The sequence below is a fragment of the Lagopus muta genome, chromosome 2 (assembly GCF_023343835.1).
Source record: "Lagopus muta isolate bLagMut1 chromosome 2, bLagMut1 primary, whole genome shotgun sequence".
Lineage (NCBI taxonomy): Eukaryota > Metazoa > Chordata > Aves > Galliformes > Phasianidae > Lagopus > Lagopus muta.
This window is the reverse complement of record NC_064434.1, coordinates 90,951,246-90,966,857: the sequence shown is the minus strand read 5'-3', so window position 1 is coordinate 90,966,857 and position 15,612 is coordinate 90,951,246. Positions and strand designations below refer to the sequence as shown.

Genomic DNA, 15,612 nt, shown 5'->3' with positions numbered 1-15,612 from the left:
CAGGTGCAGCGGGAGCAGACTGCCCACAGCCTTGCCCAGCAGGTTTTGAGCATCTCCAAGGATGGAGACGCCACGCAGCCTGTTCCAGCTCCACTGTACAAATATTTTCCTTGCATGAAGCCAGAATTTTCCTTGTTCTAACTTGTGCCTGTTGCCTCTCCTCCAATATACCCATCTCATGCCGCTGAAGGCTATTTTGTTCAATGTACAAAATAAGTTTCACCATTCCTTTACTGAAGGATGCGATGGCGTGAGGCCATTCACTGTCCAGGCATCCAAAAATTTACTCAGATCACCTTCTCATCTTTTGTGGCACTACAGGCATGAGGAATGAGCTACTTTGAAACCCACTACCAAAGAGGAAAGCCACTGTAACTGGTGCCTGGAGTAACAGCCATGCAGAGGGACCTTTAGATGTTTGGGTAGGGTGCTGGTGAAAGATGGGGCATAGTGAGGTCATGTAGTAACACTGCTCCAACCCCCTATATGGGGTAGTCCTTGTCCTGTGCATACATGGGATAGTGCTGCTGCTCAGAGCAGTCAACCAGAAGCCACTTCTTGTCTGCAGACCAACATATTATGCAGTTGCTGAGGGGAAAGTAATCCTCAGAGCAAATGTGCTGGACCACATCAAGGCTCCCCACAAAAAAAGTGCTTGGCAGCAATTAAGCTGAGCCTGAGCTGAGGAATTGTCTATGCCAGAAGAACACTGTCATATGAACAACACCAGCATATAATTGAAATAATTTATTTACCACTAGAGCACCACAAAAACAGACATACAATGTGTTAAAATACAGAGTAATCGATCACCAAAGTACAACACAGCTGTCCTTTAAGTTCCTTTTTTTTTTTTTTTCTTTTAAACCACACCAACCATACAATTGTGTTGTTGCTAAACACATAAAAAATGCTGTCCTAACCCACTCAGCTAAGTGCTAAGACCCCCCTCAAGCTCACACAGCTCCTTTGGGTCTGACCTTTCAAAGTGCGAAACATTTCCTGCCAGGTGCTGGGCATCACCAATGCTCAGGGACTTTGCTGAGATGGTAGCAGCTACCTACTTATTGTGACAGTTTGAACTGTTGCAGTCCCATCTAAACATCATTTGATGGGGGGAGGGGGTGGTAATCGACATCAGACCTGAGTGGTGTTTGGCCTCACATCACACCACTCTATAGAGGGGTGTTTCACCCATGAGTTCTGCGCACTGTAGGATCAGGTCTAATAGTGTCCCTGGTAATTAAGCGAAATGCATGCCTAATAAAATGGAGAAAAAAAAGTTGTAGGAGATTTATAACAATATCTCAAATACTATCAGTGCATTTTGAGGAAAAAAACTTAAAAAAAAAAAAAAAGTATCTGATCTTGTGGTAGTGATTTACAGAAATAAGGCTTTATGTTTAAATTTAGACAACAAAAACTCCAAACCCAAACCAAAATCTTCAGCTGCGTCCAGCGCATAGTGAGTATAATTGGACAACTATGCTATCTTGTATTCCACTTTTCCAAAGCTTCAAATCCACTCTAAGTTGCATTCCCGTAGCAGAGAATTGCAAAAATGTTCTTAAGCCTTTTGAAACGTGTTCATCCATGTCTCCCTTCCTGTCCAACAAAAATACAGTTTTCTCATACTGAACCTGATAAAACTAATTTTGCTGCTGTATGCAGCAAAATCCAGAGTATTTACTACCCTGAGGAGTTTCACTGAGTTCAGTGCATCTTCTCACTGGAGTAAGTCTGGCTCAAGCAAGTGTTAGCAGGACAGATTTTTCACTTGTTCATTTCAACTCGCTAAATAAATCAGAAGTCTAACATACCTCCTCCTCTGTGCTGAGTCAATGGGTGGGATTAGATCAACTGTGGGTCTACGTGTCCATGTAGGCAGTAAGCATAGACTCTGCTGAAGTCCTGAGGAGCGGCGGGTGCAAGCCGCTGCGGTACTTCAGCTTTGCATCAGTGTTCTGCTGAAGTCAAAGAAATTGCACATCTTAGAACTGGAGCTGACAACATAAAGCTCAGGAGCATGCTCCTGACACCACTCAGGTCAATGACAGAAAATGTCCTTCTCATCCAAGTAGCATGTTTCTAGCGCAGTTTTCAAGCTCTGCCATGCAAAACCATTCATCATATGATTGTGTCTTCTTCATGACTTTTTTTTTGCCAATTTAAACTTTTTAGAAAAGAAATGTATGATGTGGATTATTTTTCAACTCCCTCTACAATATTCAAATGCGTAACAGCAACAAAGCCCTAGAGACCCCATATTTCTTTTTCCATTTTTTTCTTTTAATAAGTTTGAAAACTCAAAAAATCAAGAGTTTGACCCTGCAAATCCTGCCACGCCACTGCAGAAGTTAAAGGCAAGCCTCTGTTAGTGCGTTGGGAGCAGGATCAGCCCCACAGCTTAACGGCAGGGCAAGTCCTGCTGTGTGTGAGCCCAGGGTAGCCTGCTCCAATGCATGCCCCATGCAAAGGCATTGCTGAGGCAGATACTCTGTACCAGCTTTTTGCACAGGAGCAGATGTCACTCTCTGCCTCTGAACCGCATCACGATTCAAGTGTTACAAATGGGGATGAGAGAGGAAGGAGGGAAGGAGGGGAGGAGAGAGCGCTTTAATCCATCCTTTTTTATAAAACAAAAACAAAACAAAAATTAAAAAAAAAAAAAAAAAACACAAATGGAGTCAGGTAGCTTATGTCATAATGATGAACAATATACAAAGCACATGTATAGCAATTATTATAAAACATGTATTTGTAGTGCAAGTCAAAATATAGGGACTCTACTCATACTGGCCAGCTAGAGGGAAACACGTGATTCTGAGTGATCAAAAAGAGCCCCAAATTCAAATTCAAACTCATGAGAGCTGACAGTATTACAGAGTACAAAAATATGGTGAAAATTTACACATTACACATAAAGTACTTAATTTTTTAATAGTTTACAAATAGAGATCTACAGATATGTTTCCAATTAAGCTGGCTTTTACTACCCACCTATTGCAATACTCTAGGTATGGTTACATATACCAAAAGAACAAAAAATCCCATAGCATAGCTATACAGCAACATATTAAGGTCTGAAGATTAGACCAGTACATGTTAAATATTTCACTGGTTTACTAAACTGACATTTAAATCATTTACAGTAAAAAAAAAAAAATCTTATAGACTTGTCTTTGAGACTGAAACAGAGTGTCCTTTATTAGTAAGTTATTCAGTATTTAAAACAAGGGTTTGAGACCTTACAAGAAGCCTCTCCAGGCAGCTGGCATGAAAAATAAGGTATTTTAAAGGCAGAGTTTCTCAATAGTGTAATAACTGATTTCTATTTAAATCCAACTAAACTAACCATTACTTTCTGAAACTTTTGAGCTTGTATTCCTTTAGGCTTTCTATGTATTTCTGGCAGTTTATTTGGTCTCCATTTTGTCCACATTTGCTGGTTTTCTTTTTCCAATGGCAATACGGAAATGTTCATTTGATAGTTTTTACACACAAATAAATAATGCACTGTTAACTCTACAACTAAGAGGAATGGGTAGGATGCCTATTGCATAACAATACAGAGAGATCAAGTAAGGCACGGGACAGATACAGCAACTCCGCTTCATGGGATTTTCCTGTTTTTTTCCTTTCACATAGTAACACTAACAAATTTCTTCCAGTGTTTATTTTTTAAAAGGTTTTTTTTTTTTCCTTTAACTTTGCTTCTTGTCTATCTCACACTATGTGTAGTGAAATGTAAGATAAAGGCCTTCAATGTTTTGCTTCAGATGCCAGTTTAAAACAAAAACAAAAACAAAAACAAACTTTCAAACAGTTCAGACTAGTACCGCTTTTTTTTCTTCTTTGTTGATTTTTTTTTTCCTTTTAACACTGATGATCCTGGGTTTTCGTTTTTCTTTCTTTCCTCCTCACTCTCTCTTTCTTTTTTCCTTGGTTATTATTTTTATTTTTATTTTTTGATACACACATGTCACGTTGCTTCTGGGGTATCCTTTAGCTGCATTTGCAAGACTTTACAATCATGTTGGACAGCTGTTCAATTTTGGGTGTTTTGCCAATGTAGTAGAGGATGGTGAGGGGTTCTAAATCCTGGGACACGCAGCATGGAGAGGCAGAAGCTTCTGGATTTATGGTGTTATACAAGCTGAGTACCTAGAAGGAGAAAGGAAATAAGAGATTAAGACAGATTCCTCTGCCTGCTCCACTCTGGAAAGCAAATTCCTTTCTGCATCACTTCCTCCTCCAGTGCCTGGGAAAAAGCCCAGTGAAATCAGAAGAAAGATGCCTGGATTTGAATATTTTTGCACGCTTCTCCAGTTCAACCTGGTGTCACAAACCATCTGAGCTTCCTACTGTTTTATCCCCACAGCCTTAAATCTTAAAACATGTATGTACCTGCAGCCTGACTTGAAAGCATAGCTCTTCAAAGCAGCACACATGCTGTATTGTATGTATAGGGAAGGAAGAGACTGAATGACTTTTATCTGCAACTTCAGACTGTCATTTACTGTTACAGGATTTCGGTTTTACAAGAGCACCAAAGGGAGAGGAGAGTCCTTCAGCACATGAGTACTGCTTTGCTTCTCATCCCTGCATACTTTTCTGTAAATCCACTAATGCCACCCTTCAAGAACCATGACTACTTCCTCAGTAGTCCAACTGAGGATCAGCTGTGGCTGAGGATCAGCAGCACTGGTACTTTATGTCACATTGGATTCATATGCATGGTTCTCTGCAAGGGAAGTATGTAGGGTTACCCACTGATGATTCACAGGTATTTCCGAGGATGCCATTAATGTGTTAGCTAAACACTAAATGACCTTTTCCTAGAGCTTCAACACAACTTTTACAGCTTTTAGAGACAGAAGACCTGTTCAGGACAGCAACACTAACTACTTTATTAAGCAACCTCTGCCTATTTGGGTGACTATCCAAACCACATATTTGTGATCATGACAGTTATTCTTCCTCTTTCCTTTAAAAACAAGTGCTGCTCCCAACAGTGTACACTACTACTCCACACAAGCATGGAAACATAGGTTCTATTAAAAAATATTTACCGCTGTCAGCTGACAGCCACTGCTGATACTACAATGCCACAGCCACTCACAGTTACAAAAGATACCTACACTTAGGCCTGTACCTTATGTCTTTACAGACCGAAAGGAAAGCAATCCCTCTCTTGAAGAGGCTGACACTGATCTGATATTTTAAGGAAGATTAGTAAAAAAGGAGACATCATCCTTAGTACGGACCTGAGGGTGAAATTCTTTCTTTATGACAACTGCAATGCAAATGCCTGCCTCATACATTTACATCCATATTGACAGTGGAGAAAAATAGGCACTTCACAGCAGAGTATCACTCATTCTAAAGCACTTGGCTAGAATAACCCATCCAATCCCTACAATAAAAGATTGTATCCCAACCATCTATCAGTTCATAAGCACCCCAGACACAAGGTCATTCTTGCTCAAATAAATTCTCAATGTACAAGAATAAATGCCTCTTTCGAAGAAGTACACCTATCCCTAACTCATCATGAAATTCAGCATGGTAGCAGATCACTAACAATATAAAAAGAGCAACTCATAAAGCAGGTGAAAATTGGATGCTAAGACTCAGCCCCATAATCATTCTGAGTGCCTTGGCCGAGGGAGGGAACTCATTGCCATTTTGCACTCATGCTCTTTACTGACTGGTCCTTTTTCAGTCAGCCTTCCAAAGCTGTATCATGCTTATGGTCACAAACAGTATAGGATGCATTCCTACACTGTATTGATGACCATGCTAAAAAAACTGTATCTCTGTATCTTTGGATCAATGCATGACTTCAGCTTCAACTCTAGTCTGAGGACACATGCAAGTCCCTCTTTAGGGTCATATTTTCTTATTTACCGAGATAACATGTGGAAGCTTCAGGCTCTTGTACTGATGACAGTCCTAGAAACATATTTCACCCTGCAGTTATAAAATAGAAACTAGCCCATGTCCCTAAGCGCCACATCTACCCTTTTCTTGAACACCTCCAGGGGCAGTGACTCCATCACCTTCCTGGGCAGCATGTGCCAATACTTCACCTCTCTTTCCAATAAGAAATTTTTCCTAATATCCACCCCCTAAATCTCCTCTGGTGCAACTAAGGCTACTATCTGGACCGATTTACTTACTCTGCTGTGCTGAGTATCTGAGCTCCATAAATATGGGCAGGCTCCTGCACAGAAATTGGCATGATATCCTTTAGGTTCATGAATCCATTTCCAGCCAAGATCCCTCTTGAAGTCAATATAAAGTGGACGCAGGCAACAATTATCCTGCACATTCCTGGAAAATAAAATACAGACAAATGCATTGGCTATCACAAGGACAACACAGAGAACAAAAATAATCCAGTTGTTTGCTCCCTGAATGATGATTTAAAAACAAGTTAATCACATCTGTTGTAGTTTATACTGTAAATGAAATGACATGCTCATACACGGCAAGAATTGCTTATGGAAAGCTAATGGAGGATCACTGAAGTACTTTTCTCCAGGTCCTACTGAGTCCCTCTCAGCACAGCGGAGGTGATAATTTGGTTATAACTATGAAGATGATAGGCTTGGGAATCACCCCAGGTGGAACTCAGTTTCTGCATTCTGAGGTTCTAACCTTCCTCTTCAGACACTGTCTCCATGGGAGTGGAGCACACTGGACAGATACCGTTTGGGCATGAACACTGTGGGTCTGTGAACAAGGACCACGCTCTGTAAAATGCCTACCATAAAAAAACATTTGCTTGCATGATAAGCAACTGCATTACAATTCAGAAGCTGGCACAGTTTTGTAGAGGATACTAAATATAGATGCATAGTTACCTAAAACAATAGGCAGCATCTAGAGCACGCTTCTTCCGCCGACTGGGCTGTTGCGACTCAAGTCTGTAGGAGGGTAACAACATTAGCAGAAGATGTGGGGTCTTCCCACTGTATTTTTTCCTATTGGACTTTAAAGCTTTCACATCACCACTGGAATATGTGTAGTCATCAATACCTTCAAAAAATACATTTTGGTGATAAACATTATGTTGCTATTTTCTTCACAAATTAAATAAACCATCTCTTTAAAAAAAATGCTATCAGAACCTGGGCAACAATGGCATCAACTGAACACATTTACTGGGAAAGTTGAGCCAAATTTCAGCCCAAGATCCCAAACATATTCACAGTTCTCATGCATCTATTGTATCAGACCTCCATATTCATAGCCACTTAATGGCACGTCAGAACACTTACCAAAATCGTTGAAATGAATAACAGAAAAGATATGTGGAGTCCCTTCAGCCAATGCATTTATATTGTTTAAACCAGTTTCCAATGCCCGAAGCAACGATGCTTTTTGTACTTCACTTAGGGCAGTACTCTAACAGCTTGTAGTCTTCTAACAGTTATGCACCTTTCTAAACTTTGTAATAGCATTAAAGCTACTCTGGATAATCAACCTGCATTTCCCACTGCTTACTTTCAACTCATTAGTTTTCTCTATCACATTTACGTATTTCTAACACTTATAAATTCTCTGTCTCTCACTGTCAGTTTATTAAATTCTGCCAATTCTCTCAAAAAAATCTGTTATTCTATCTCCTTCTTCTGTATGATCATGGCAAGGACATTGATCAAAATATTTATTCTTGCAGTAGAAATCAATGATCTCATATTTTGTATTTTCCCTTGAAACTCTAACTGCCTTACTAACTTTCTTATCATAGCAATAGGATGGGCAACAGAACCCAAGTTTTAGCCTTTCCCAGGAATTAAATAGCTCATGTTATGCCTGTCACTGAGAACCTTTTGAAAATTAACCTCCTGAACCAGATAATGCTATCTAAAGGAAAAAAGTTACTTTTTGTAACATGCAAAAATACAAAGATCAAATATCATACTAACATTGCTTTAAAATGCACACAATGGCTTTATTCATATCTACAATCCATATATTTACTTAAAAGAAAAAAAATTCCAATGCAGTGAAACAATGGTTAAATAAATGTAATATTTGACAAGGAATACAGCCAAATCCTTGGAAAACCAATGAACCAAATCATGATATATTTGAATAAATGAAAACTTGATAAACAGCATCAGTTTATTCTAATATAGGCTCTACTTCAAGCACTGATTGATGATAATTCTGGCATCATCAGTTAAATAACATTTCCCTATTAGAAAGTGAAACCTGAATGGCTCAAAAACATACTGGAGCTAATGCTTACTATATATCACTTTTTCTGCTGTCCACAGAAAGCATATATATCCATAACCCTTATTACATAATTCTTTTTATTACTTATTCAATCCAATCTTTAAGTTTTTACCAAGCTATCAGCATAAAAAGCATTTGTGCAACTAATATATGAATAACAATAAATTGCAAATGCCAGTGATGGAGAGTATATGTATTGAGATAACCAGTATTATGCAATGTAGTTCTATTGACTTCACCTGACACTCAGACTTACACTGCTTGAAGTGGGAGCACACTGAACAGACATACCCCTCCTGCTACTTCAACCCACAACTCACTTGGAGTGGAGCATGGCAGCACGTTTATTCAAGTCTGGCACCTATTCTTCACTTATTTCTGAAGCAACTCATGTCATTGCTCAGATGAATTTTAATATTACTGATATAAATGAAAAAGAAAAAAAAATGCTGGAGTTGCTCACTGCTTCCAAACAGCTAGAAGCACTTTTGCAAGTATTTACAAATACTGGGGTCCTTCATAAAAAAAGGAAGTGCCTCTGTAAGAAAACCAGCTTACTATTGCCTTACCTACAGTTTAGAAATTTGCCATAACAAGTATTGCTTTTCAAACAATATTCTTAAAACATACCATGCTCATACACATCTACTGCAAGCAGCTTACGTGTGTGCCAAACACTATCTTAATTGGACTCTTCAATAATCTTCTCTACTGAAGCCTGAACACTTGCAGTGCTAGGATGGACAGCAGAGGGTTTATTCTGAAAGTATTCAGTAAATTTTCTCACGATTATCCAACAGTGGATGGTCTACAGTGCATTAGTCTTTCCTGAATCCAAAACTGTATGTGCATATATATCCAGTGTGGATGCTGCAATCTTTAACAGAGATATTTAAGGACACAGCAGCTGCAAGCATGGAATGAGACAGCTTACTCATGCCATTTGGTTTTAGAGTAGTTCAGTTGGTTTTAGAACAGTTCAGCTGACAGTTATACCCTTGTGCCTTTAACACAATTTCCCACTAGTTAAGATTCAAGATTCTCAAATAAGTAAGTTTTCCATCATAAATTCTAGTTTAGAAATGTAAGAGATCTTTCCCACCTCCCCAGTCAGTTACATAACAGTAAAAAAAAAATATATTTTTCAGTTTTTACCTGCAAATCTTGCTTCAAGCTCCTCACTTTTATTTGGGATGATATAATTATTGGAAGGCACAAAGGTGCAGCATGGACAATGTAAGCTTATCTTAAAGCCAAGGTTCCTGTCTGCAAAACATGAAAGTAAGTGGAATAAGTTTTTGAGTGGAATGAGCCTGAAATGCTGCTGAGTTAATAAATGACAATTTGGGGCAGGAGTGAAGACAAAACACTGCTTGTCACCTCTGTGATGGAGCCATTCATGCACAGCCTCAGTGACATCAAAAGACAACCATTCTCCTTCAGCTCTCGTTTTAACCACTTTGCTGTCGATGTAGCGCTGTCCTGGTGATGATAATTCTTTTGATTTCAGAACCTGCAAGAAATAACAAATATGATTGTCTGCAAGTTAATGTTTAGCAGATTTGCATTAAAGTGGACCATCAGCATTTTAAAAGAGCAGAAGAAATTATTACAGCTCAAATTTCTATGCAACAGATGTACATTCAGTCAAGTTTTCAGTACTGAAAGAAAATGCAGTATGTCTTAGTTTCTACAGAATCATTACTGTCAATTACAATGGCAACAGCAATAAGGATTCAACAGTCTGACTACTGCAACTCGGCTAATGGAGTCTTTTTCATCTCCCTTAGAATAACCATCAGTTACTCCACACTTCAAAGTCCTCGTAGGGCTACCGTGTCATGATTATGCTCTGTTGCTACTGCAGCATATCTTGCAGTTATGATGTCTGACTTTCAAAATCCAAGTAAGTACGCCTGTATTTGCTTCCTGCTTTACAAGGAATGTTTGGGTGTGTGGTGAGAGGAAGGTGATGAAAAAACACCTCAAGAAAATAAGCTTTTGTCCCCAAGCAAAACATGGCATCATATACTTTTTCCTAAGATAACTCACACAAGATGACTGCACTGAAAATTTGTCCTGCAGCACTAGTGGTCAAGGAAATCACAGCAACTGGAACATCAAAACAGAGGCTATTCCACCTTCTTTAGCAACACACTGGCTAGAGTATATCCAGCAGAGCGCCAACTATGAAGACCAATGAGGAGAAGTTGAGAGAGCTGAGATTTTTCAGCCTGAAGAAGAGAAGGCTCAGCAGGAATCTTATCAATGTATGTAAATACCTGAAGAGATGATGCAAAGAAGGCTCTTTTCATTGGTGCCCGGCGTGAGGACAAAAGGCAGTGGGCTCAAATTGGAACACAAGTGGTTCTATCTGAACATCAATACATATTTCTTTACTGCATAGGTATCAGAACATTGAAATGGGTTGCCCAGAGGTTGTGGATTCTCCCCCTTGGAGATGTACAAAAGCCACTTGGGCAACAACAAGGTGCCCTTGTTTGAGTAGGGGGTTGGACCAGATGACCCCTAGAGGACCTCAACCATTCTGTGATTCTGTGCTATCAAAAGCTGAAGTACGAAATAGTCTATGCACTGAAGATATATCAGTAGATCATCAGCACTTCCAGTACTGGTTACACACTAAACAGTAAGAAAGCACTGTCTGTGGGCATGCAAAACCAGACAGGTGTGAATAATGGCCACACAAAGATCTGTGCAACAGATGATTCTGCTTCTGTCCAAACCTGGATTCCAGCTGTGTTTGTACTTGAGTCAAAAGTTTCAGCAAAGTTTGCTGCTGAGCATGCAATAAAAATTACCTATACAAAAATCCTCAGCTCCTCCCCTTCAAGGCACAGAACTGCATGCCTGGAATTTCAAGTACTCACAGCCTTCCTTGTATCTAAACAACTTGAGTGACTGACTACCTTCTCACATACAAGCATAGGCTGCTACTATGTACCTTACCTCTAGGATGAAAACAATGGGGCTTTCAGCTGCTAAAAAGTTTCTGGTTTCCAAGTTATTGCTACATTGATAGTTTTGTGATGCAGGAATTTGGAATACCACACCAAGGTATGCTGGATCTCTCAAAATCCACCAGTGCAGCAGCAGCTCCTACAGTATCAATTGTACTACAAAAAGAGCCACAATCTGATAAGCTCCTTGCTCTTCTCCTGATCATCACATTTACAGCAGGAGAAGAGAAGAAGAAAGATATGGGAAGATGATGTCCCTGATCCAGAAAATTAACAAACATCACTAGTAGAGGATGCTCACATCTCCAGTAGAAATTGAGGGCACTCAAACATTCAACACTAGGAGTCCTTTTTACAGGGCACCCTTCAAACAAAGTGTTCGAACAACTGTTTACAGAGAATCTGGCAGCAGCAAGGGGACTACCATTGCCCAGAAGTGCCAGAGAGATGAGACAACCCAAAATCAATGCTGGGAAAGTCCCAGAGAAGTACAAATATAACTCTGCCTTCCCTTTGGTCTTTATCAGGTCAACTCAAGTGTTTCTGAGGACGTAATGCAGCTGTCGCTCTGCAGCGATGTGTTGGGGGGTGCAGGGGCAGGGGAGCAAATGGGACACAAGAACTTGGCTAATTTTTCTTCCTTTCTGCACAGTCATATCTTTCCACTGACTCCAGAAACTGCATACCTCGCAGTTTTGGCAGTGATGTCAGGATCTAAAAGTAAGCAATGTGCCAAAAGTAATCTCTTGCTGTTAACTATAATTGGTCTTAGAAGTGTTTTGAAAACTCAGTTGTGCTTTGGTATCCAATAGAGAATGTCTTTATCCCAATCTCACTCCTATGAAAGGACAAAGTCAAGGATCGGCAGTGTCCAACTGACATGAAAGGCTTTTATAGAAGTATAAGAGATTATCACTGCACATATTCAATAGCACATAAAACATCCATCCTGACCCATGAACTGAATTATAAGAGAAGTGACTGCACGTTTCAGAACTGAAGGACAGGATGGACAGCGTAGATTAAAAGAGCTGAATATAATTCATCCTTCAATGTCTATGGTATCTGAAACTTAGGCTTCTCTCCTTATGGTTTATGTAGTGTGTTCAGGAAAAAAAGTTATGAGGAATGAGCTAAAAAGTAAAAAAACTAAGTATAGCATAAGTAATTTCCACAACTGACATCATGCATTAAACAGGCACTAGTAATTCTTAAGCAAAATGTTGCTGAGTATAATATGAGTGCCACACACAGCGAAATTAGCAGGCCTGCTTCAACCTCAAGCAAAAATGATCTTTTAGCCTCACTGTTTCCATTTCCTTTTTTTTTTTTTTTTTTTTTTTGTGTGTGTGTGTGCGTGGAAATTGCAGTCCTAACACAGAGCTAATGGATGATAAAATCCTAGGCTCATCAGTCTGTTTCCTCCCACAAACCCACCAGATGAATGAGTCTCTTCACTTTTCTGCATTGCATCCTATTTCCACCCACACTGAAGCAACTACTTCCCGCACAGTGAGAATTAAAATGGCCTCTTTGTGGGAACCTATCAGAAAGTCTTAAGGTTAACAATATATTCTGCAAACACACTCCCGCTAACATTACATGAGATATACTTCCTACTAGATCAACTGGCTTAGTTTAAAAAAAAAAAAAAAAAAAAGAAAAGCCTTCTGTATGCCTTGCAGCTCCAGCACTTGAAAGCTTGTCTACTTCTTCCAACTACACTGTAGCTCTTAGAAGAGATATTACCCTTACCTATAAACATTGCTTTGTCTGTAAACATTGCCTTGCCTTTATGCTTAGCCCATTGCAACCACATCTAACACAATCAAAAATGTTGTTGCTCAACTTGTATCTGCAAGGTGCCTGAAAGGTGAATGTCTGTCCAACAGTTTTCAGTGCTCCAAGTAAATTAACATAAGAAAAAAGAACACTAGAGAGAAAGAAGACTGAACTTTTCTCATTTCCTCCTGGAACAGCATCCAAAAAACCTACCTTCAAGAGGCAGGAGGACTTTGGTATGTCTGTGGATTATGACCTAGATTGCTAGAGCTTTCAGGGCTGGGAGTATCATGTAGGGGAAGAGCATACCATCTACACACAGATATGCCATCCAATCACTTGCTAAATAAGAGACAGAATTTCCACACAAATCATCTTACCCCCCTCACTTACAGGTGTATGCACAAGTAGCTGACAGTGCACAAAAACTGCATGAATGCAGGTATGAACATGCACACCTTCATACATGCATGAGCGAAAGCTCAAGACAAACAAAATTCAAAATTCAGGTTGTGCAAAATCTTCACAGTTTCTAAACATGGGGATATTCTTCCACATATATCTCTTTATTTAGTCCCTTCTCCAACAAAGTGACAATGCAGTGCTGCCTTTTATAGAAAAGGATTATGCATAGACATATGATCACATTATTAGGAAAGGATTAGCTGAATAGGTAGAATGGTTACAAAAGGAATATCCAGCAGACTTCCAGCACAGCATGCAGAATAAATTTCCTTCAGTATCACTGCTATTACTTTTAAGAACAATTTGGCTTTGTCTGCCCTCCTTTTGTATGTAATTCTTTCCTTTCTCATGTAGGCAAATATTTAGCCAAAACTTCATTAATCTCTACTTGATGAAGTAGTTTGCATTCTCAAGCCTTGCCTTCCAGCTGTCATTACTATGGGCATGCACTTCAAACTTTGCTCATCTTTTTTTTTTTTATTCTGACCCCTCTTAAAAGCACTCGAGGAAAAGAATTATCCAGGAAAAATCTCAAGTTATCATGTACATGCAGCTACTGCCAGCAGGACAAAGAAAAACGCAACAGCGGATACCTGAATATCGCAGGTAACTGCGGGAAATAGATCATATAGCAGCCAGACAGACACAAAGCATTGCTCTTGCTTGTACAGCTATGCGTTTGAGAAGCTCACTTGGTGATCTCTATGATGAGTGCCTTCACATGCCACTCTCATCAGGCCCGAAAGAATACAAGTACCTTATAAATCCCATTGAAATCTTTTACTCTTCACTGGATCTCTAAATGTGTTCTACCCACTACTCATTCCTTGAATGGAGGACCTGCTCTGCTAGCTAGAATTGATCTGTGTTCATTTATTAGAGCTAAAGTAGGGGATAATTCAATGAGCACATTAGTGTATATATTTTAAACAATAACCACTCAGAGCAGACAGCAGAAGAGCATGTCTTCATGACTCACTGCACTCATAAAAGGAAAAAAGCTGTCAGAAAGACACTGGTTCTCTCACACAATAAGAGCTCTACAACAGCAACTTGCTTAGTTTATTTCAGGTTTGACTGCCTGGCCAGTAACTACTCCTATTCTTCAATAGTTACCACAGTAAATTTCAAAAGAATGGGATAATTGCTATTAAGCATAATTTACACTGGAACAGTTTTGGCTAATAAATTCATCGCCTCCCCAGCAAGCAAGCAAAGAAAATCAAATGTGGCCCAGTGGTCCAGTAGTGTTGATACATAGGCTGATGCATCAATGACATATATCTGCTGCAGCCAAAAAAAAAAACCCTAGGCACACATCAAAGGCCAAGCATCAGCAACAAGGGCATTTTATAGCTGGGTCGGAGAGTTAGAGTCACTGACTGTTTGGAAATATTTTGGGTGACTTATGTTTTCTTAAAACAAGTTACTGAATTTTCAAAACACAATAACAAGATTACATGGCCACCTAAAAATATCTATTGTGTCTGCTGTGTTGCCCAGATACTTATGGTGGTCACAGCTGTCAGACAGCGTGGGATCTGCCATCACCACGTAACAGTAAAGATGGTATTATCTTGTAAAAACCTTCTATGAATCTGTTTTTCCTTTCCATTTATTCTGGGCTGTCTGATCTCCTCTCTCCAGATGCTGTTGGCTCTCTGATAACTTCCTTCCTTCCTTCCCTTCTCTTCTGTGTCATCTCAGACTTCTGTGATGTTCTTGGATTACAGGATTTTGGCAGACTCACTAATCTTTCTCCTACTTATCATCATTATCCATGGTTTCCATTGGAACTTCAAGGGCCTTTTTATGGAAATGGAAATAACCTGACATGTACTTGTGAGCACAAAACAAATAAGCCCAAACAATGAGATCCAGTGCTAAATGATGTGCTAATGATGGTTAACAGCACAGAAGAGATAAATCCACTACGCAGAACATCTCTGGGTACAAACTGCCATCTAGGATAACTTCTTCTGGGCTAGTAGAACGCTGCAGGGGACTCCAGCCTAATCCGGTGCAGAGTAATAACCAGATTCCCAAGGTCTGCATATGCAGCTGCTTGCGGTTTCCAAATTCTTATGTACTATTCACCCTACTGAAAGAATCACTTCTCTGCCTCAGTCCA

General features: G+C 39.6%; 1 protein-coding gene across 1 annotated transcript in view; it reads right to left on the bottom strand.

The window, feature by feature from the left end:
• Positions 1–732: 732 nt before the first annotated feature.
• The window catches only part of TGFB2 (transforming growth factor beta 2), a 62,564-nt gene continuing 47,684 nt past the window's right edge, over positions 733–15,612 (bottom strand). The window contains exons 3-7 of the mRNA XM_048937018.1: positions 9,634–9,766; positions 9,409–9,519; positions 6,870–7,044; positions 6,183–6,336; positions 733–4,164 (exon numbers count right to left, since the gene is read on the bottom strand). Of these exons, the coding sequence (XP_048792975.1) occupies positions 4,006–4,164; positions 6,183–6,336; positions 6,870–7,044; positions 9,409–9,519; positions 9,634–9,766 (732 nt within the window). The 3' untranslated portion in view covers positions 733–4,005. The remainder of the gene's footprint in view (positions 4,165–6,182; positions 6,337–6,869; positions 7,045–9,408; positions 9,520–9,633; positions 9,767–15,612) is intronic.